This window comes from Ceratotherium simum, chromosome 40 (assembly GCF_057802395.1).
Source record: "Ceratotherium simum simum isolate JZ-2026a chromosome 40, ASM5780239v1, whole genome shotgun sequence".
NCBI classification, from domain to species: Eukaryota; Metazoa; Chordata; class Mammalia; order Perissodactyla; family Rhinocerotidae; genus Ceratotherium; species Ceratotherium simum.
The window spans coordinates 14809830-14831623 of record NC_141939.1 but is presented as its reverse complement, the minus strand read 5'-3'; the positions used below and the strand labels follow the sequence as shown (position 1 = coordinate 14831623).

Below are 21794 nucleotides of genomic sequence, written 5' to 3'. Positions count from 1 at the left end.
CACAATCTGTGACAAGCAGTTTAGGGCCATAAATATCAGCTGAATGATTTGAATGAGAAGTGCCCCATGGTTTATGTTTAGAATTTAAGGACCCATATTTATTTAAGTTTTATTTAAGCATATGTAGAACAATGACTTGTGAATATCTGTCTAATTTCTAAATCTATTATGGTTTCTTAGAAAAAGTAGGAATGAAAATAGTCTTTACATAACAGACATAAAAGCAATTAACATTTCTCAATTTCAGGAATCTAATGTCATAAAGAATCAAGACGTTATGGATGTGCCTGATATGAGAATTTTTAAACTTAGGGGTGTGTGTGTGTGTGTGTGTGCGTGTGTGTGTGCGTGTGTGTGTGTGTCTGTAGAGGGTCAAGAAAACCAAATTGGTGCAGGGTATTTTCTTGGTAGCGGTTTTTTGACCTCACCTTAATTTGCTCCATAAGGACCGCATTGGTTGCTTCTGTTTCCCGAAGCAGTCCATTTAAGTGGTCAGCACTTTTTGTAGTGGAACTGAGCTTTTGAACCAATTCTTCTTTGGTAAATTCAGCATGCCATAAAGGAGGCTCTGCAAGATGTTGTTCCAATAATTAATTTTCAAAATCAGAGGTTACAGATGAAGATTCCAAATAAGAAAAATATCTAAGTATAGATATTTTACTCTGCCATATTACACAGGTCCACTCTCTTTGCCAGTCTTCTGTTCAGCTATCTCAATTAAAAGGTTACATGTTGAATGTAACACAAACGAGACAGAAGCTCTGTTGTAAGGCATGTAATCTAACTGAATATGAGTTCGATGAGCTCCAATTCTGCAACTTTTTAGGCTTGCATTTATAGACCATTTTATTGGTTTCATCACTCATCCTCCTCTATCTATTAATGTCCCAAGAGCATATGTCATTTTACTTATAAATGAGGGGAGAATTAACATTTACTGATCACTTATATCATAGCTTCTCATAAGAATTTTATATGAGGTCGGGTAGGTATTTTTATTCAAATTGTACAGATGAAGGAACAGGCTGAAAGTCAACAAGTAATTTTGGCAACAATCACAAAGCCAAGCGTGACTCTGGAGTCTGCTGTCACTCTATCGCGATGCCTCCATCTCATCACTATTAACTTCGCCTGAAGGAGCCAGGACTGCAGTTTCTATCCACACCACAACTTCAGAAAGATGACAAACAGATTCCCCTTGACTTACGAACATTAATATTCATTACAGGTAAGAATAAAACATACCAAAACCTCACTAAATTTAATAAGGCAAATTTAGCACTACTACTTCATCAAGAGGAATAAACTAAAATGACCAGTTTCTTAGAAGAGTGAGAGAATAGTTTATCCTACTTTCTAATACCATGATAGAACTTCCAACCATTTATTTCTGGCTCAAGCTTAGGGCAGGACTAGCATTTTATTTAAAAAAAAATTGGTTTCATTCTGCAGGAAAGTTTTCCATTTGAAACAAGGGGTAGAAGACTGAAAGAAATTTTATTAGAGTAGCTCAAAGAAGTATTTATAAATAAATCAGAGTAACACTAATAGATAAGACAACAGAATTAAATAAGAAAAACATATTTAAACAGAGAAACATACCAAGTTTAATTCCAGGAGAATTAAGAAGCTGCTCTAGAGACTGTGTGTGAGCGCCGGCAGAAGACACGGACTCAGTATCAGTCGTTTCCATTCCTTCTCCATCCTCCCGAGTTACGGCGTGCATGTCCAAAGGCGGAAGGTCTGTGTTTCTCCTTTCTCGAAGGTTCTTCATAGGTTGGTGGGAAGAAGCTGGGCCTATTAAATTTTTTTTAAAAGATTAAGTGTGAGATTGCTCAAAATCACGGATTCAGCATTAACAGAGATACACAATAAAATTAAAATGATTCTAGGGATGTCAAATAATATGGTAGGGAACTTGAATAACTAAATGACAAGTAAATGGTGTATAAAGAAAGAATTTCTAAAACAGCCCTAAAACTTTAGTTATTGAACTTTTAACCACTGGAGTCATTTCAGCAGAAGCGATAAATCACTTGCTACTAACTAGATAAGATAAACTATTAGATAACACAATATAGACGACTATATTGTTGCTCAATATTGGTAAAACTCTAAAACTAGATTCTAGCTATTTTTGAGGATTAGGTATTTCAGATAGCTGCATCCTTTCTGGCACAACACACTTGCTGAAGTCTGCTCAGCAGACATTCTTGTTGATCACTGCCCTTAAACCTTTGCTCTCCTGGTTCCCATCACTGCCTGCTCACATCTTCAGTGTTCAGGCAAGAAGAGTCTAGAAGCCAGGGCAGGGAACTAATCTAATTTTACTTCCCAAGTAAGCCTTTCTTGCTTGCTGATTATAAACACTTGCATAGAACTCTAAGATTTATAAGACACTTTCAAACACATTACTTTATTAATCTCAAGAAACCTGAAGGTCAGAGAAATTAAATAACTTTGCCCAAGGTCTTATAGCTGGGTTAGGGACCAGAATTCTAACTCAGATCTTTTAACTTCAAATTTCACTTATGTCCCATTCCATGAGTTGCCTCCCCTTTTCTTTCAAACATGAGCCCTCTGGCTGCCTTTGGTGAAGGACTTGCCTGGGTTTCTGATGTTTTGCTAACTGCCTATTCCACTGCTGATTCCTAGATTACAATCTCTTGTGCAACCAGTCCTTCCCTGACTGGTTACTTCCTTTGATGACTCCTGGCATTTGTTAAATTTCCTTGAAGCTGGTTTCTGACCCTGACGAATGCCCCATAGCTGCCAAGCCCTGGTGACAACATTTTCCAAAGGAAACAGTATAGTCATGCACTGTATAACGACGTTTTGGTCCAAGATGGACTACATATATGATGATGGTCCCATAAGATTAGTACCATATAGCCTAGGTGTGTAGTAGGCTATACCATCTATGTTTGTGTAAGCACTGCAAGGGAGGAAGAAATTTTCCTCTCCCCTTCTAGATTTTTCTGGCTGGTGTAAGGATTAAATTGACATGAGACAGATTAACAGGAAAAAAACAAAGAGTTTAATAACATGTATACATGGGAGAAATCCAGGAAAACCAAGTAATTTGCCAGTATGGCCAAAGCTCTCACCTTACATACAATCCTCAGCTAAAGACAAAAGAAGATCTTGGGGGTGGGGAGAGTCAGGGACTTCAAAGGGAAGGAAGACAATTCACAGGTAGTGAAAAGGAGTAAACGTCTGGAAAACAAGTGTCTGGCTACACAGAAACAGAACAACACAGAGGGGAGCCCAATAACAGGCTTTTCGAGGTTCCTCCCTGTCTACCACCTAGGTCATGTTATTCTAAGGGGACAGCTCACTTCCGGAAACAGATTTTTTAATCTGAATTCTCTTAGGCAGTTAAGGGGGAGGCAACAAGAAAAACTTTCTGAGCCTTTTGTTTCTTAAAAATAATCAGCCTAAAATAATCCTCACGTTAAAGAGACACATTTTGGGGTGGCAAATTTTCTTGCCCCTCAGTATACTCTATGATGTTCGCACAATGACAAAATCACCTAATGACACATATCTCAGAATGCGTCCCTGTCATTAAGCGACGCGTGACTGTATCAAGTATAAAGTTGCTATTTAATACTAAAATATCTTGGCTGACATTCCCATCTCTTCCAGGAAGTAGAATGGAAGCTACTGGGTATGGCTGAACTAAAACTCCAATTAGAAATCTGAAAGGGAATAAGCTGTATTAGCCAAGCAATCTTAAAAGTTAAGTGCTGCTTGAGTGTTTCTAAGCCTCTCGCTCTCTAATATTTCTAATTAAAAAAGATATATTTGATGACTAACAATGGAGAACACCAAAGAGATTCAGTGAATACTGAAATTTGGACATATGTCATGAGATGGACAGAGTACATCTGAGTCAGAGAAAAGGAAATACTCTTATGACATGGAGGGTAACAAATACATGAAAATCAGTATTCTAAGAGGTTATATAGGCTGCTGTAAATATAACCAAGGGTTCAGATAGTTCAAATATCTTCTCAGTAAGCAAATCCAAAATTCATTAACCACAGACCTGACACTGATTGTCACCTGGTAAATTTTCTATTTTCTTATGAATTTGTGAAGAATGTATTTAAGTGACATAAATACTTGAGAATGTGAAGAACTAATGTTTCCACGCGTACATACATACTTCTTGCGGTTGGTTCACTCTTAAGCTGGAAAAGCTGAGATTCCACCTTGGAGAGCTGCTGCTGCAAAGTTTCCATTGTCTTTCTGTGCTCTTCCTGCAAATGTCGCACTTGATCTCGGAAGCCATGGCGAAGGACCTCGTTTTGGGATGTCAGTTGACTCACAGTCTGTGCATGTTCAGACTTCATCATCATGTTCTCTGATTGTACTGAACACAACCTGAAGGGTGAGAGGAACTTACTTCATATGAGATCTTTCAACTTTAGATGCTGACGCCGCCTTTCTCATCTGGGTTCTGCAAGAGTTAGCCCTCAGAGGTCTACCAAATGCATGAATTAACTTCTCCCCTATGAGTCTATAACGGTCTTAGTTGTGTAACAACTCGGGGAGAAATGACACCGGCTATCATCTAGTTCAAATCATTTTTTGTGTTCCATAGTTCAGATGAGGAACTTCCTTCATGGCTTATTAAAAAATACGGCTATATTTAGAGCATAAAATAATTAAATTAGTCCTCTTCTTCACATTATTTTATGTGGTAGCTCATATAAATATAAGATTAATCTATCTTTTCTCTATTACCCTGAAAACATGAAAAAGAACACTTTCTTTAGATTCATAAAGAAAGCCTTACAGGAAGTTTTTTGAACCATTTTTGAGCCAATTAACAGGAAACTCAGAAACACAAGACTTGGTTTACTATAGCTGTTTCTGAATCTCGCTGCACATCAGAATCACTGGGGTACCCTGTTAAAAACACAGACATCTAGTTCTCATCCTAGTGCCACTGAGTCAGAATTTCCAAAGGTGGTCCTAGGAATTGCCTACTTTTAGCAGTTTTCCATTGATTTATATGTAGTCAGCCCAACACTAGCCAGTAGACCTACAATTTGGGAACTGCTATTTTTAACGGTTCACTTGTAGTGCTGATGTTTTATATGCTGGGCTTTAGTAAAAAAAAAAATACCTTTTCTTTTTATGAAAGGGATCCACAAATACACTCTCACAAAAATTCAACCAATAAGAAACCAATTGCAGAAAAATGTCAGAGCCCTCATTTATTCACTCCCCTCTCCTGCAGTGTAAAATCTCAATTCTAGGGGTAAACATTGTTAACGGTTTAGCATGTAGCATTCCAAGATCTTTTTTCTGTGTGCTACACGTATGCACACCACCTAAGGTTCTAAAACAAGATTTAGTGGCTAAAGGGAGACGCAATAAAAACACCATATGTTTCAGAAAAGGTATCTTAATTGTCAAGTTCATATTATGAGTTTAGAGAATACTAGTGTATATGCTACCCCTCAAACCTGCATTTTTCTACAAGCATTTTGTCCAAACAAAATCTACCAAGAAAGACAAGGAAGAACCATCAGCAGTCACCATTTTCTAAGGAAGATAAAAACTACATTTCGGAGCTAAGGTAAGGCTTCTAGTTTTCAGGTGGTATCAATGACACTTCTGACTTTACCTAACTGAGAGCTAGAAGCTTGAACCCCCACCTGGAACCGGAACAATTGTGGTGATGGAAGTTTACTGTTCTCTCCCAGCTGACACTGGGGGGTTTGGCTGGGTCCTCCAGGCAGTGCAGATATTGGCTAGTCAGCCTAATCATTCTTCTGGAGCCATTTTTACAATCTCATACAGAGAAAGTATGAATATTAAGATATTTAAAAAAGAAGAGAATATATAAAGAAAAGGCTATTTTTTCACACTGGGGCACAGATAGTAACAATATTTAGCTTTTAATGTTTCAGAAAGAGGGAGGGAGACCCCTAAAAATATCTAAAATGCTGTAAACAGTTTCCAGCACTTAGAAGAGTGACTGGCACATAGCAGGTGCTCAAAACACATTGACTGAATGACTCCAGAGGCATCGCTTGCACTGATTGCTTTTGTTAGCAATATAATTTGCAAGAACTTTTTTAGATTAAAGAATAAGTGTTGAAAGCTTCTGATGTAAATAGCAAGTAAGCATCACTACATATAAGCTAACCTCACGGTAAACCCTAGTGATAGGTAGTGACAAAATTGGTAGACTTTCCCTGAAATTTTTGATTTACATGATCAACATACATAAATCACAGTGCTAAAAGATTAAAAAACCAAGAAAACAAAATGCATTCACTTTTAAGATTAGCATAAGATTAGGCATGTATTATAAGCATACCTGAGACATGTAAAGTACCCAATATCCTTGATGAAAGATGACCAATCAAGAACTCTTTTCCTCAGTCTAAGATACAACAAATATTACCACCTGATTTCTTTATTATAGGAATTCAAAGTTCCTTGTTCACAATAATCTATTTATTCTGCCAGTACCCCTAATGTCTATTTAAAGTACTGATTAACAAAAGTGTAAGAATATGAGAAGTTGAAGACAGAGTTGCACAGGTAAGCTGCATATTCGTTTTCAGTCAGCAGCTGTTTGAATGTTTTTCTCTAGAGAGAAAGAATAATGCTTGTAGTTTGACACAGGTTGGCAAGTAGTGTTTTTTTAAGGAAACATCCTGGCTATGAAGGCCCTGGGAGAGACAGAATACTGGATGAGCAGATAAAATTAACTGTTCTTAAAAAAGCTAGGTACATAATCAAGAGGAGGAGCTTTAAAGTAGAAAAGCAAAGTTTCCAAGCCTTTAGAAATATCCATTTCTTATTTTTAATTTGTATTTATCCCAAGAAGTAACTCATTAGGAGTTCCAACAACGAAAGACTTTGCTGCCTGGTACCAACACTGTTAGTGCTGCCAGCAACCTTACTTTTCCCGGAGTTCTGCCTCTTTGGCCACAGTTTCCTGCAGCATCTTGTTGTGTCTTTCCAGCAAAGTATCATGTTCAGACTGTAATGTTTGAAGTTCAGATACACTGATCTGCAGGTTATTTTGGGTATCTTGTAATTTGATTTTTAGTTGGTCAATCAGCATTTCCAGGTGTTCTCTAAAACAGAAACAAAGCGTTTTAAAAAAATTTTTGAAAGAGGAAAATCTGATTTTGTGGTTTCAAATAAAATTTTACTTTTATCATTTAATCTGTCAATGTCATACTCTTACTATTATTATGCATGATTCTAAACAAAATATAATAATCGGAAGAATTCAGAGATTAGGATTAAATATAATACAGAAGATGTTATAGTCAGATTTTAGATCTTAGGCAACATAGATTTACAAAAAAATCTCTGAGCAGATCATTAAATGGCACCAAAATTGCCTATTTTATGTTAAAGGAGTATGCCATCAGTAAAAAACAAAACAAAACACATAGTTCCAAGCTAACCATTATAAGAATGATACATTACACCACCTAACAGTGAAAGAAAGTCCTTGGAGAAAAAGTTAAAACCCATAATTCTGCCACAACTAATACAATACACTATTAGTTTCTTTTTTAAAAAAGTATTTAATGTATAAGAAAGTAGAAGGAACATAAAACATTTACATTAAAATAATTTGAACCCAGAATTCTGGCATGATCAAAAATGACTTGCAAATGGTGACAACTTTATATTAAGTGTGTCAACATTCAACTTCAGCTTCAAGGTGAGCTACTGACAGAGAAAGTATATCTCATCATGTTTCAGCCTAAGTTTCCACATTTAATAGATACTTTCACAAAAAGTAACACAAGTATAAACACACAGACACTGCAGGATATTCAGTCCTAGCTAGAAGAGTACGAGCCAGAGACAAATTGCTTTGAACACTGAACCTCCACTTATAAAAACAAAGCATACGTGCTGTAGAATGCTCTGCCTCTTACCCCTAGGACACTTCTGAATAATTTACAAGTGATCTGCATGCTAGTTTTAAAGAAGCATTAAAGAATATACTATTGACACAGTAATTGAGAAAATTTAAGAGGAAAATTTAATTCTAGACCAAAAGTTAGTACTTAATTTAAAACTTTTTGAAATAAGTAAAATATTTTTAAGCAACTTCAGTTCAGCTTAATTAATGGTGAATAAGTACATCTTTGAAGAAGGTTCCTATGAGGAAGAACCCCTGATTCTAGAAAGTGATTGTAGAAAGTGAAGTGACAGCTGCCCGGGAAGAAATGAGTCACGAGGGGTAGATGGGATATTGACAGAATTATTTCACGCCACAGAGACTGAATCTGTCAAAATCCTAATAAGAATATGCCAACAAATGTAGAAAACAAAACTACGCCCTACAGACTGGAACACTCAATATACATCCCCATCCCCAAGAAAGGAGATGCCAGGAGTGTGGTGACCACAGGCCTATGGCTCTAACTTCCCCGGCCAGTAAAGTGATGCTCAAGGCACTGCAGCAAAGGCCTCTACCTCACATGGAGCCAGAAATGCCTGAGGTCCACGCTGGATTTCAGTAAGGGAGAGGCACGCGAGATCTGACTGAGATTGTTCGTCGGCTACTGGAGTGCTCCAAGGAATTTCAGAAGCTTAGTCTATGTTTTATAGACGACAGTAAAGCCTTTGAGTGGATCATGAAAAGCTGTGGGCTGATCTGAAAGAAACGGGCGAGCCTCAGCACTTGACTGTCCTGATGTGTGACCTGTACTGTGGACAAGAAGCCACATCAAGAGAGAATATGGAGAGACAGAACGGTTTCCTTCACGCAAAGGTGTGAGACAGGGTGCATTTTATCTCCCTTTCTGCTTAATCTGACGCAGAACATATCATATGAAAAACTGGGCTAGACTCAGATGAAGGAGGAGCGAAAATTGGTGGAAGAAATATCCGCAGTCTAAGATATGGAGATGACACCATCTTCCTGGCAGAAAGCAGCAATGACTCGAAACAAATTCTGACGAAAGTGAAAGAAGAAAATGCAAAAGCAGGACTGCATTTGAACATTATAAAGACAAAAATCATGACTACAGAAGAACTACACTACTTAAAGTAGACACTGAAGACACTGAAATTGTTAAAGATTTTGGTCTGTCTTGGTTCAGTCAACAGTTTAAACGGAGACTGCAGCCAAGAAACCAAGAGAAGACTGAGACTCGGAAGGGCAGCAATGAAGGAATTAGGAAAGATCATCGAGTGTAAGGAAGTGTCGTTAGAGACCAAGGCCAAGATTATCCACACCCCCGTGTTCCCAGTCACTGTGTCCGGGAGCAGAAGCTGGATAGTGAAGAAGGCTGATAGGAAAAAAATGGATTCATTTGAAATATGGTGTTGGAGGAGAGCTCTACAGATACCCTGGACTGCCAGAAAGATGACAAATGGGTCCTAGAGAAAATTAAGCCTGAACCACCACTGGAGGCAAAGATGATAACACTGAGGCTGTCCTACTTTGGGCGCATCATGAGAAGGCAGGATTCTCTGGGAAGACAATAATGCTGGGAAAAGTAGAAGGCAGCAGGAGGAGAGGAGGACCAAATATGAAATGGGTTGACTCAAGAAACGAAGCCACAGGCCTGAGTCTACAGGAGCTGAGTAGGCTGTTGAGGACAGGACATTGTGGACATCACTCATGCATAGGGTCGCCAGGAGTAGGAGCTGACGTGATGGCACGTAACAACAAAGTACATCAAGGAATCATTTTTAGTCTTCTACTTCTAAATTTTCAAAATTGAAGAAACTAATCATAATGTAACTTTAATGTTTGTGTTTCTACTATGACCAGAGCTACTACAAGATGAAACCATTTAGCCTACATCTTGAAGTCTATATCCTTGTTTCACTGTTCACTTTACACGTTTTTTGAGTTTGTAACAGTGTCTTTCTTAGTGATGTTTCCTTGTTGCTGTCTGGAGACACAGTGAAGCCAAGAAACTCTGTTCTCATCGGTAATTACATGTAAAATTCCACAGTCAAAAGAAATCAAAGTAGGATTTTCAACCTACTTGGTAGACAACCTGCCCTGGGGGGAAAAGCCCTGCATGCGACTTTTATAATTTTATTTATTTATTTTTCCCCCAAAGCCCCAGTAGATAGTTGTATGTCACAGGTGCACATCCTTCTAGTTGCTGTATGTGGGACGCGGCCTCAGCATGGCCGGAGAAGCGGTGCATCAGTGTGCGCCCGGGATCCAAACCCGGGCCGCCAGCAGTGGAGCGCGCGCACTCAACTGCTAAGCCACGGGGCCGGCCCTGCATGCGTCTTTTACTTTAGACTTTACCTTTCTTGTTTAGCTCCCTCGGTTTCAGCCTGAGACACAGATTTATTTTTCTGTTGTTTTAGAACATTATGAACTCGGACTTTGTAGCTCTCAAATTCAGAGGTTATAGCAGCTTGTTCTGCCTATAACATTTAAAAGAGAGAGAAAAATTTTTCTATTGTAACATGATCTTCCTGTGTTCTTTCAAAGATAAAGATGAAAACCTGTTTTTGAAAATGAGTAAAATGGCTGACACTCTTTAGCCCTCTGTTTACCTTTCCCTAAAAAGTGTGCTTCTGTTGGCCTTACACTTTTCTAAAGCCTTTGACTGACATAATATTGTCTGACAAGAGATATGTTTCTACCATGTTTTCTTCCCTGGCAGATTAATTTACTACCCATAAATTTTATAATGGCACTATTTGCCTTTGGAACTTGAGAAAGATTTTCACTTATGACATTTCTCTTTTTATAATTACAATAAAAATTAATTCAAAGAAATTAAGCTAATTGAACTTCAGTTTTCAAAAGAGTGGGACAAGTTAAATTCTAGGCCTTCCACTTTCCTGAAGTGGTCTGTAAACTTCCATGACCCTTCTGCCCAGATCGCTTGGATAAGAGCTGCATGTCTAGCAAAACTACGGTACTTCATCTGTTCTCTGTGTTAAAGATAAGAAAGTAGCCCCCACAGCTATTCTATTAGAATATTATTTTATAATCACTTAGCCCTCAGAAAGAACTACAACACTCTTCTAATAAAAAATTAAAAAAAAAGCTTCTTACACATAGAAATAGCAAAACAAGGCTGAAATGGAAACAACATGTAACCATGTCATTCCTTTTAGCAAAAAAAAGGTGACAGGGTTGGGATGGGGCTGGGATTAGGGTCAGATGAGCTGAACCAGGTATTCATCTAGTAAGTGCTCTTAAAGAAGAGCAAACACTAAAAAGGGAGACCATAGCCCTCAAGTAAACTGCTTGCTAGTTGATAATAACATCTGTGACATGTGGCTTCCGCGTGAAGAGCGCACCTTGGCAGCGTGGCACTGTTCCTGAAGGGCTGTCACTTTCTGCTGGTATGCACTCAGCGTGCGCTGATGCTGGCCCGCAGAAGTCTTCAGGTGCTCGTGAATTTTGTGTTTCTCAGATGTTATTTCAGACAGTTGAATCTGGGGGCAAAATCTTTCAGTTAAGCTCTAGTAAATCAGATCTTCACTGGTTAAGAAGACTTTCCTTAAACATAAACTTGAGTTTTGAAACACAGTATATATATGGAACATAATGAAATAGTACATTTTTTTATCTATTATTATTGAAAGAGCAGAGACAATGTGAATAGAACATTTCACAATAAATTTAGTCTTGCTTAAATCAAAACCAAAAAAATCAATCATGAATAAATTCCAGACTACATGTTACCATTCAATGTTTAATCAAATACCTCAAGATATTACATATAATAGATATAAAAATATATAAATAAATAATGTAAATATACATATAAATACAACATAAATATACAAAACCGTTTTATAAACTGATTCCTGTGGCTGTACTCTCATTTAGAAAGTTCAGCTAGAGATTTGGGGCCATGTTTATTTTATATTGCAATATTCTTAGTGTAATATGGATTTTCAAATACATGAAAAAAAGTAGCTTAAACTAAATGCCATACTTGGCTTATTGCTTCAATTTCCTCAAAATGTTGAGGAAGGATATTTAGGAGAAGAAAAAAAAAATTGTGTGTGTGTGTGTGTGTGTGTAAAAAAAAAAAATATATATATATATATATATATATATAAGGTTATTTAGAAAAATCCCTAAATGGTACCTTATTTCCACATGGAAATTTATTTTTAAATCTTAGAAAGTAAAAAAAATCTTACTTTATAGACTTCTACTTGCTGCTGGCTTGCCTCCAGCTCACCCTTTAAAGATGCCTGAAGTATTAAGTGATCAGTTTCCTACAGAATAAGAATCTTGGTTAAATTTAAAAAAGAAGTTATTCATAAATACACTATGCATAAGTATTAATATGTAAAACTGAGAAATTAACATACTGCTTGCTTTGAATCTGCCAGTTCTTTTTTGGTTTTCACAAGCAACTGCTTGATTTTGGTGTTTTTTTCTTCATATTGTTGCACTGAAGACTGCAGTGAAGCTAGTATATAAGAAATAATTTCAGAAGAGATGAAACGATCTTTATGAATGAATTTAAATAAGTAAATGATGAGTCTTTTCTTTGTATTAACCTATCTTCAAAAGAAAACTGTCTTAGCTTTTTATTATGGAATATTTCAAACATACATGACAGTAGTGACAGTAATACACTGAACCCCACTGTACCCATCACTGGCTTTACCAATTACCAATATGTGGCCAATTTGATTTCACCCAGACCAGGAGTCAAGCCCACAGGCCAAATCTGACTGCTGCTTGTTTCTGTAAATGCTTCTATTAGAACACAGTCAGGCTCATTTTTTCACATATTGTTTATGGCTGCTTTAGTGTAACAACTGTGCTGACTAACGGCAGCACAGACTACAAGGCTTGCAAAACCTAAAATATTTACCGTCTGGCCCTTTATAGAAAAAGTTTGCCAAACCCTGACCTATACCCTCATCTACTCCTTGTGCCCCTATTGCTTTTTATCTTTTTACAGGAAATCAACTCATCTGTATTTCAGTATATATCTCTGAAATAAAAGTACATACTTACTACCTATCTAAAAGATAAAGACTCTACTTTTAAGAAATACCTCAAAAGAAGTGCTGTGTATTGCCAATTGTATCACATCAGAGGCACATACCTGGTTGTCTATTTTTGTGATACTAATTGTTTGTAGAACAAGACTGTCAGTGAAAGAGTTCACTAAGGAACAAAGTGAAACATGATTAAAAAAACAACTTATGCTAACAGAGGTCAAGAAGAAACAAATATCAAATAGGAATAAGTAGATTCATTGTCTGGATCACAGGTACCCAACTACAACCAGCAGGCCAAATTTGGCCACAGCCTGTTGTGAAACAAAGAATATATGATAGAGACCATGTGGTCTGTGAAGCCACGATTTATTATGAGGTCCTTTACAGAAAAAGTGTGCTTGACATCTGGTCGAGACCAGTTATACGGGTGCTAAGTAACTGTGCTGTAAAAGATCTTATAAGCAACGATTAACTTTATTAAGTTAAATCCACATATTCAGACTGTATTACTTGGTAAATATAAATAGGTATACTGTAAGACTTTATCTTAACTATGCCTTTTTATGATAAATCTAATTCAGTTATTTCCCAGCAACTATTTACCCAGTTCTAAAAAGCATTTTATAAAGCACAAATTACATACGAAGCCTTTGTTAACTGCTCCAGGAAGTATGATAAGCAAGATATACTAAGTTCCTGAACTCAAAGAATATAGAATGAAATTAGGGGATAACATTTCAAATGACAACATAAAGCAAAATATAAATGTTAAAAACGAAATACAAAAGGCTATGGGGATCCACATGGGCTAAAGGTTATATACATTTTGCACGGGACAAGGAAGATATAGAATGGGAAACATTTAAAATTAGGAAGGATTCCAAAAGGTGAGCATGGGGGTGAGAGGGCCAGGGCATGAAAGAAAGAACAGCAGATGAAATACGCAGTTATGGAAAAGCACAAGCCATCTCTCAGGAAAAATGCACAGTCCTCTTTACCCGTGGGAGAGTAGAGAATTAAGGTGAAAAGCCAGACTGGAGCCAGACGTTGGAGCGTTGAGATCAAGATGATGTGTGTTCCTAATTCATTAGGCAGAGCGAGCCACCAATTTTTTTGCCTGGAACATTGTCCTGTGCTTCCTTACCTTCTTCCTCCTCTACCATAACTCTTTAGCCCAGCCTGCCAAGGTCTTTGCTGCCACGAGGCTGGTGGCTTTTCCCAGATTCTATACCATTCTAAGTAATTTGATGGACTAGGCAGATCAATCTTTCCCACTGCCTTTAGAGACGGCCCAAACACACTGTGGTATTCAGGTACTTCACGAACTGGATCAAGAATAGCTTCCTAACTATACCTCACTTCTCCCTAACAGGTCAAGCCTTTCATTCCACCTAGATTTCCAAAATTATGTTTTTTTTGTTTAATACTTATGTTTCTTTTTCATACTGTAGCTGCAGAAAGGAATACTCTTTCCCGATCCACTTTTTCTCTCAAAACCTTACCTTCAACGCTCAACTTGAGCCCCAACTTTTAACTGTTTCAGTCTACAGAATCTCTCTCCCCTCTGAACTCTTAGCATTCACTGCCTGTATCACTCATTTCTGTACTTATTTATCAGTGAGAAGTGGGTGGCCTTCTTGAATAAGCACCTCTTTTTAGTTTTCCCAAGGTATCAAGCCTCTCAGCTAGCTATCAAAAATATATAGATTCACTAATTCATAAAACCAAATGTCTGCATTGCAGAAATGTCACTTAGAGCTCTGCTATTCACCTTGAATGTACCAAGAACATAAGTTGGAATACATGGTAAATGCATAGTGAATTGTCTGGAACCTATACAATCCATTCAATTATCTGAATAGCCTACATTTTATCCCTGAATTCAGGTGGATCATCACAACTCTGTACACTTGGACTTTATTGCTTTGTTCCTTCATGGAATTGCCTTTATTGAGCTGTGATTTGACCACAGGATGAATGAAGTATGCATTATGGAACAGTCATGCAAGATTTGTTATTTTATTTATTGTGGAGATGCCGCTGAGAATACAAGTCCAAATTATCAGTGGGTCCTGTTAAAATTAAATACAAAGTAGAGACGGGAACCGAAAACTCCCTGAGCAGACAAAACTACTTAAACCACAATAAGTGAAACTTAATTTAGCTTATTCTGCAAAACAAGCAAATTTGCTAACTTGGGCCGCTTCTTGTACAAATGCCTCTGACAATCATAAAAGAAACTAAGTCATCTTCCTAAAAACGGTATAAGATGATCACTTTTAACCAACTGCCTGTCATCTGGAAAGCTCCACTGTAATGCGCTGTCATCGTAAAGGTTAATCACGTCCTCATTTCACTTGATCGGCCATCCTGTAACGTCAGCCGCCTGAGCTATCAGTCTTTGAATCTGAAAGCTTCCAGTGTGTAAACTGTTCTCATATGCACAATAAACTTACTAAACACTATTTATTGATTTGGTGGTTTTAATTTTGCTATTTCTGGATGTTTGACATTCCTAAGCTAACATTAACTTCAAAATCACATATGAGACTTCTGAAAACACAGACTTCAAGGCCCCACCCTTTAAGATTCTGATCCTTTACCTCTGTGCCTGGGCTTTCCAAAAAGCTCTCTAGATGGGACCACTGTTCCATATGACACAGTGTTCCCTTTATAAAAATGCCTGAAAAACTGTTCTCTCACACATCTTAGTAGCAGGAAAAGCTGTGTCTTTCACAAGCATCACATTTATCTAATATTGTGGATACTATAAAGCTTGTAACTGATAATGTTTCTGTCTTTGCTCTGGCTTCTGGGAGGCTCAAAGCCAAATTTATGGGAGACCACAGTGATAGCAAAAGTACACAGAACATACACTTTATGTCTTGATCTTATATTTAACTTCACTGTGTAGTCCTATACCTCAATATTTCCTTTTATTCCATTTCCTCATCATTTATATATCTAAAGTCTTGTGCAGAAATATCTTGGTAGCCATCTCAAATTATTTTATGGAACTCTGCTTCTGGTCATGAGGGAGTAATGAGATCTAGACTTACCTTCCTGTTGTGAACAACTAGAAAACTGAATAAATATATGAAAAAACTATTTTCTGACATTGGACAATAATCAGTATAGAACTGTGATCCCTGAGAGCAGGTAAACAAACAAGGTGAGCCCTATTACAGTCCCAGCTTTCTGCCTGGAGGCAATTTCTAGACTGTGGTGCAGCAGGGAAATTGATAGAACACTCTATCCAACAGCTACTACAGTCTAACACGTTGTTTTCAAGTGCATAAGGAACATTCACCAAAAGAAATCATATTCTGGTCTATGAACCAGAACTCAATAAATTTAAAAGGACTGAAATCATACAGAGTATGTTCTCTAACTACAAAGGAATTAAATTAGAAATCATTAACAGAAAGATACCCCAAAATTTCCTTAAATATTTAGGAACTAAATAATATACTTCTAAACAACCCATGGATCAAAAAAGAAATCCAAAGGAAATTAAAAAATATTTTGGACTGAAATAAAATAAAAATACAACATATCAATTTGTGAGATAATAACTGAAGAAGTGCCTAAAGGGATATTATTAGCTTTAGATGCTTACATTAGAAATTACTTTATGGATAAAACGGAACATATTCACCTTGAAAAGGAAGATTTCACTGCTGTTTGAATCCCTGCACTCTGCTGACAGTCAGGACACCATGGACAAAGACCGTTTTCATCTTTGCCTTATGCGTGCAGCAGGTGCTCAAGAATGTTTCAGTGGGTGAACGCTTTACACACCAACGTGCACTGCAAACATCTGAACAAATGGTTCACACAATCATTTTGGTCCTTATTAATGTTTAGCACTGTGTGAAAGACTTGGGTGGCAGTCTGGACTGGTGACATGAACAACTAACGTTGCTTCCCTGTATTCTGTTATGATAAAATTATTGTAAGTTAAAGAGAATTTTGTTTTACTCACTCATTTCTTCTTGCAGGGTTTCTTGTTTCTGCTTTTGAATTTTTATTTCTTGCTCCAAATCTTCTATCTTGCTGTTTTTATTCGTTAACTTTTGATTTAGTTCTTTCAGCAAACGTTCATAATCAGCTATTTCCATATTCATCAATGTGGTTTGTTGGGCATCCTGCACATATTAAAAATACTACATAAGTTAATCTCATTTGTAAAACTGCAAAAATTATGCCACAGGAAAAAACAGGTTCTATTATGCTTTTCTGTGATATAGAAAGTTTGCATATGCAAAGTTTGCATAGAGGAAACTAGAAGTTGTTTGTAATTTCATAAAATAAAATATTTTCTAATAGTTCAATCCAACTTTCTCAGTTTCATTGTATTTCATTGTTATTTTCATTAACCACAATTGGTAGTTCTACTCTAGTGGGCTCTTATTTATCAAATATTAATATTTTACACAGCTCTTACAGTATCTTTCTTTTTCGCCTCATCTTTGAAAAAGTAGAGAAAAATCAGCCACAGTTCTAAGTATAAAACAAATTTCAACTTTTGACATTAAATCTTCATGTGTCATACAATAATCACGTACAAAAAATGAAATATCAAACCAAAATCCAGTAATTCATGATCCTAGATTCTTCTGCAGAGACAGGCACTCAGAGAAATAGGTTAAATTTTCAGTTTTCTGAAGCAATTTGTAAATGATTCTTTTAGTACCACAAATAACTTTGTTTTTGAAAACATTTCTTTTCAACATTTATAGAATAGTTTAACAACGTGAATATTGACATTAGTTTTGAGTCTGGTGTTTATTTTACCTTTCTAACCAGCTCTAATTCATGCATGGTTTTCTGAAGCTGTTTCTTTTCCTTTTTAAGTTGTAGCTGAAGTTCTTCAAGTTCATTTACAGAACTGGCATGCTCCTAAAATTAAAAATAAAAACACCGCCACCCCCCACATGAACCAACATTAAAAATGGTATTTGTAAGGGGTTATAAAATAAATCTGACATACTAAAATACAAAAAGTTTGGAAGTCTTTCAGAAATATTTAAAAAATATACACCCCAAAATCATAGCTTGGATTCTCAAATGCATGGTTAGAATACATTAAGGAATTAATGAACTCTGCTGTATTCACAAATGCTATTCATTAGTCTTTTCTTCATTTAAATAACACTTTCATAAAAATATCACTATATAACATGAATTAATCCCACAGGACTGTTCTTACCTTTATCTTCTGCTCTTTCTGAAGTTTTTCTGCTTCCAACTCCTTGTCCGCCATCGCTTTGGCTTTCTGGACTTCTAAAATCTGTACTTCTAACAACTTGGCATTAGACTGTAGTGTATTAATACGAGCCAGGAGATCTTCGTTATCAGAATTTAATTTTTCACACTAGAATGACAAATGATTCATTACTGTATACATACATAAAATATAACAGGAGAGGAAGAATAAAACGGTACATTAATGAGAATATTGGCATAGTATGAAAAATAAAGATTTCAAAATCAATTCCAGAGAACGACAATGAAAAATCAAGAATAAGTTTAAATTGTTGTTGATATTATTTTGGCAAACATTACAAGAGACCAGGAGCACTGGTGGGGGAAAAGGCAAAAATGAGAACACGAACAAAAAAACCCCAGGAGAACTGAGATTAGAGCAATAAGTAAGACAGGATGGTTGCTAGTTGTTCTGTCATATTCTTCTCCCAACAGTAGGAAAAAGAAAATGAAATTAAGTTTCTATGTATTATTTTTTTATGCAAAAAATACTGAAACTGAAATATTACAATTTTCATGTCTGCATTTACTCAATTTAAAGTTACCTGAGAAGTAGAGTTCCTTAATTGTCTTGTAAGGTCTTCTATACGATGCTCAAAATTATTAGCACGTTCTTTTTCCACATCCAGCTGCTCTGACTGCTTATCATATTCTAATAAAAGATTCTTAAATAAAAGACAAAAGGATTTAACATTAGAATATTATTATACAGTCAGACTATATCATCAAGTCATCTTCATATAAGATTTATGAGTCCATTGTGGAAGATTAAAACATTTACCTAGATTCAACATTTGAAAGAATACCTAACTGGCATTATAAATAAATTAGCATATTTCAGATGACTTTTAGTATGGAGAATCATTTAAAGGGGAAGAGGATTTTAAATGTATACAGTATACTATCTCCAAGTTAAATATTCCAGTCATCAACAAACACAAACTTCTGAAACGTAAACAAAATTTGAGGGAAGAGAAAAAGTTTAACCTGGGCACCTATTAACTCCACTTAAAGAATTCTGATGAGTGAAATGTTTCAGGCCTGGCCTAATATAAGGTAGAGGTGCTAATGGAAGAACATGGGAAGACATTATATAAATACAGTCTCTCATACTTGGCAGCAAAACGTTCAATATTTTCTGAAGACTAAAATCAACTAAATTTTTTTCTTTGATATTCCTAGTTGGCCTCCACCCAAGGACAGAATGCCCAGACTGAACTTTTTGCTACATACCAGCCAATGAGTTTATCTCCAAAAATGTATAAATGAGATTCACTGTTTCCAGACTGCCTGTAGTTTCTACTCCCCTCCCCTTATAAATCCTGTTTTTGCCTTTATTCCTGGACAACTGCTGACTGTTCTCCTTCACATAAATGAATTTGTGTGCAAAATCACTAATAAAATGTTTCTGAGCTTTTTTGAAAGTTTATTTTGGGAAGCCTGAAAAATGGCCTTCGTCCAGATCTGGACCTCTTGAGTCCTTGGCTCACCTTCCCAGGCTCCTCTGGTGGTCTCATGTGTGGCAATTATGTTCTCTTTCTTGCTTGGCTCCTGCTTGCCAAATCTGATTCTTGGTGAAATCTAATTTTGTTTCTAATTCTGATTTACACTTGATCAATTAATGTTCTCGCTGGTGGCTGAGTGTTAGAATCTGAGTTTCGATTTTATGGTCTGCCTGGCAGAAAGCAGGAATTGGGAATCTAGAATCTGGCTTATGTATTTGTTTGCCCATGTTTATTTGTTTGAGGATTCTGTTACTTCCTGGCGTACATGAATATGGGGCTGAGAAATCATTTGTCTTCTTCTCAATAGAGAGAAGATTCCATACTTGTTTTGTATTTGTGTGGACTGCTCTAACTCTAAAGATGAGAGATCTTAATCCCGTTCGACTCTATTTAGTCTTTTTTGTTCTTACTCATTATGGTTCTAACAGTTGTCAATAGCTGCAAAGATTGACTTGCTATCCCAAGGCTGCCTCCAGTAAATCATGGCTCCCTACAGAATATTTTGACTATAATCACATAGTATTCCTAAGGGGAGCCCTGGAAGAAAACACGAGCGCCATACATACAATGGTCTAATTTCTCTGATGTTTATGCTGATGCTTCTGAGCAAATGAATAATTACAAATTATCGTCCCTTCACAACTGCTGCATGCTCAGATCTTTAAAAAAACTGATAAAAATTATTATTATAAGTGACATGAACAATGAAAAAAAACTGTCTAGCCAAATTCACAAGTAACCTGCAAAATTACTCTTCTTCTTAATAGTGATGATCCCTGAAGAACATAATGGAGCTTAGTTATATATCTGTTTCTATAAAAAGTGATCACCATTCTTCTTCTTTTTTTTACTGCTTTTTTTTTTTTGGGTGAGGAAGATTGGCCCTGAGCTAACATCTGCTGCCAATCTTCCTATCTGCTTCAGGAAGATTGTCCCTGAGCTACCATCTGTGTAAATCCTCTATTTTCTATGTGGGACACTGCCACAGCATGGTTTGATGAGTGGTGTATAGGTCTGTGCCCCGGATCCGAACCTGCAAACCCTGGGCTGCCAAAGTGGAGCACATCAACTTAACTACTCTGCCACCGGGCCAGCCCCAAGACCACCATTGTTAAACATATCAGCACCTCTGATTTTATCTTCAATCCTGTTGCTTCAACACAAATGGAATCTCCAGCTTACTCAAAGATTGAGAAAATTTTCTAACTATAAAATCTATTTGAAAAAATATTTTAATGGACTTTATTTTTCAGAGCAGTTTTAGGTTCACATCAGAAACAAGGGGAACGTACAGACATTTCCCATTACCCCTGCCCACCCCCACACATGAATAGCCTCCTCTACTATCAACATCCCCCACCACAGTGGTACAGTTGTTACAACTGATGAACCTACACTGACACAACATTATCACGCAAGTCCACAGTTCATATTACGATTCACTCTTGATGGAAATTCTGTGAGTTTGGACAGATTTATAACGACATGTATCACCATTACAGAGTATCATACAGAGTAGTTTCACTGCCCTAAAAATCCTCTGTGTTCTACCTACTCATCCTTTCCTCCCCACACCTCCTGGAAACCATTGATCTTTTTATTGTCTCCATAGTTTTGCCTTTTCCAGAGAGTCATATAGTTGGAATCATACATTATATAGACTTTTCCTATTGGCTTGTTTCACTTAGTAGTAGTTTGCATTTAAGTTTCTTCCATGTCTTTTCATAACTTGATAGCTCATTTCCTTTTAGTGCTGCATAACATTCCGTCGTCTGGATATACCAGTTTATTTATCCACTCACCTACTGAAGGCCACCTTGGTTGCTTCCAAGTTTTGGCAATTATGAATAAAGCTGCTATAAATATCATGTGCAAGTTTCTGTGCAGATATAACTTTTTAGCTCCTTTGGGTAAATACCGAGGAGCATAGTTGCTGGATCACATGGTAACAGTATGTTTAGTTTTATAAGAAATGGTCAAACTGCCTTCCAAAGCGGCCATACTTTGCATTCCCACTAGCAATGAAGGAGAGTTCCTGCTGCTCCACATCCTTGCCAGCAT

At 36.8% G+C, this 21794-nt stretch overlaps 1 protein-coding gene across 2 annotated transcripts in view; it reads right to left on the bottom strand.

Moving 5' to 3' along the window:
* GCC2 (GRIP and coiled-coil domain containing 2) overlaps window positions 1-21794 on the bottom strand; it is a 50681-nt gene that overhangs the window by 10255 nt on the left and 18632 nt on the right. For both annotated transcript variants that reach the window (XM_087426334.1, XM_087426335.1), the window contains 12 exons: window positions 18774-18893; window positions 18173-18337; window positions 17758-17862; window positions 16946-17108; window positions 12316-12416; window positions 12142-12219; window positions 11287-11424; window positions 10277-10398; window positions 6933-7109; window positions 4172-4389; window positions 1603-1797; window positions 429-568 (listed from right to left, as the gene is read on the bottom strand). In XM_087426334.1, coding sequence (XP_087282460.1) covers window positions 429-568; window positions 1603-1797; window positions 4172-4389; window positions 6933-7109; window positions 10277-10398; window positions 11287-11424; window positions 12142-12219; window positions 12316-12416; window positions 16946-17108; window positions 17758-17862; window positions 18173-18337; window positions 18774-18893 — 1722 coding nt within the window. The remainder of the gene's footprint in view (window positions 1-428; window positions 569-1602; window positions 1798-4171; window positions 4390-6932; window positions 7110-10276; window positions 10399-11286; window positions 11425-12141; window positions 12220-12315; window positions 12417-16945; window positions 17109-17757; window positions 17863-18172; window positions 18338-18773; window positions 18894-21794) is intronic.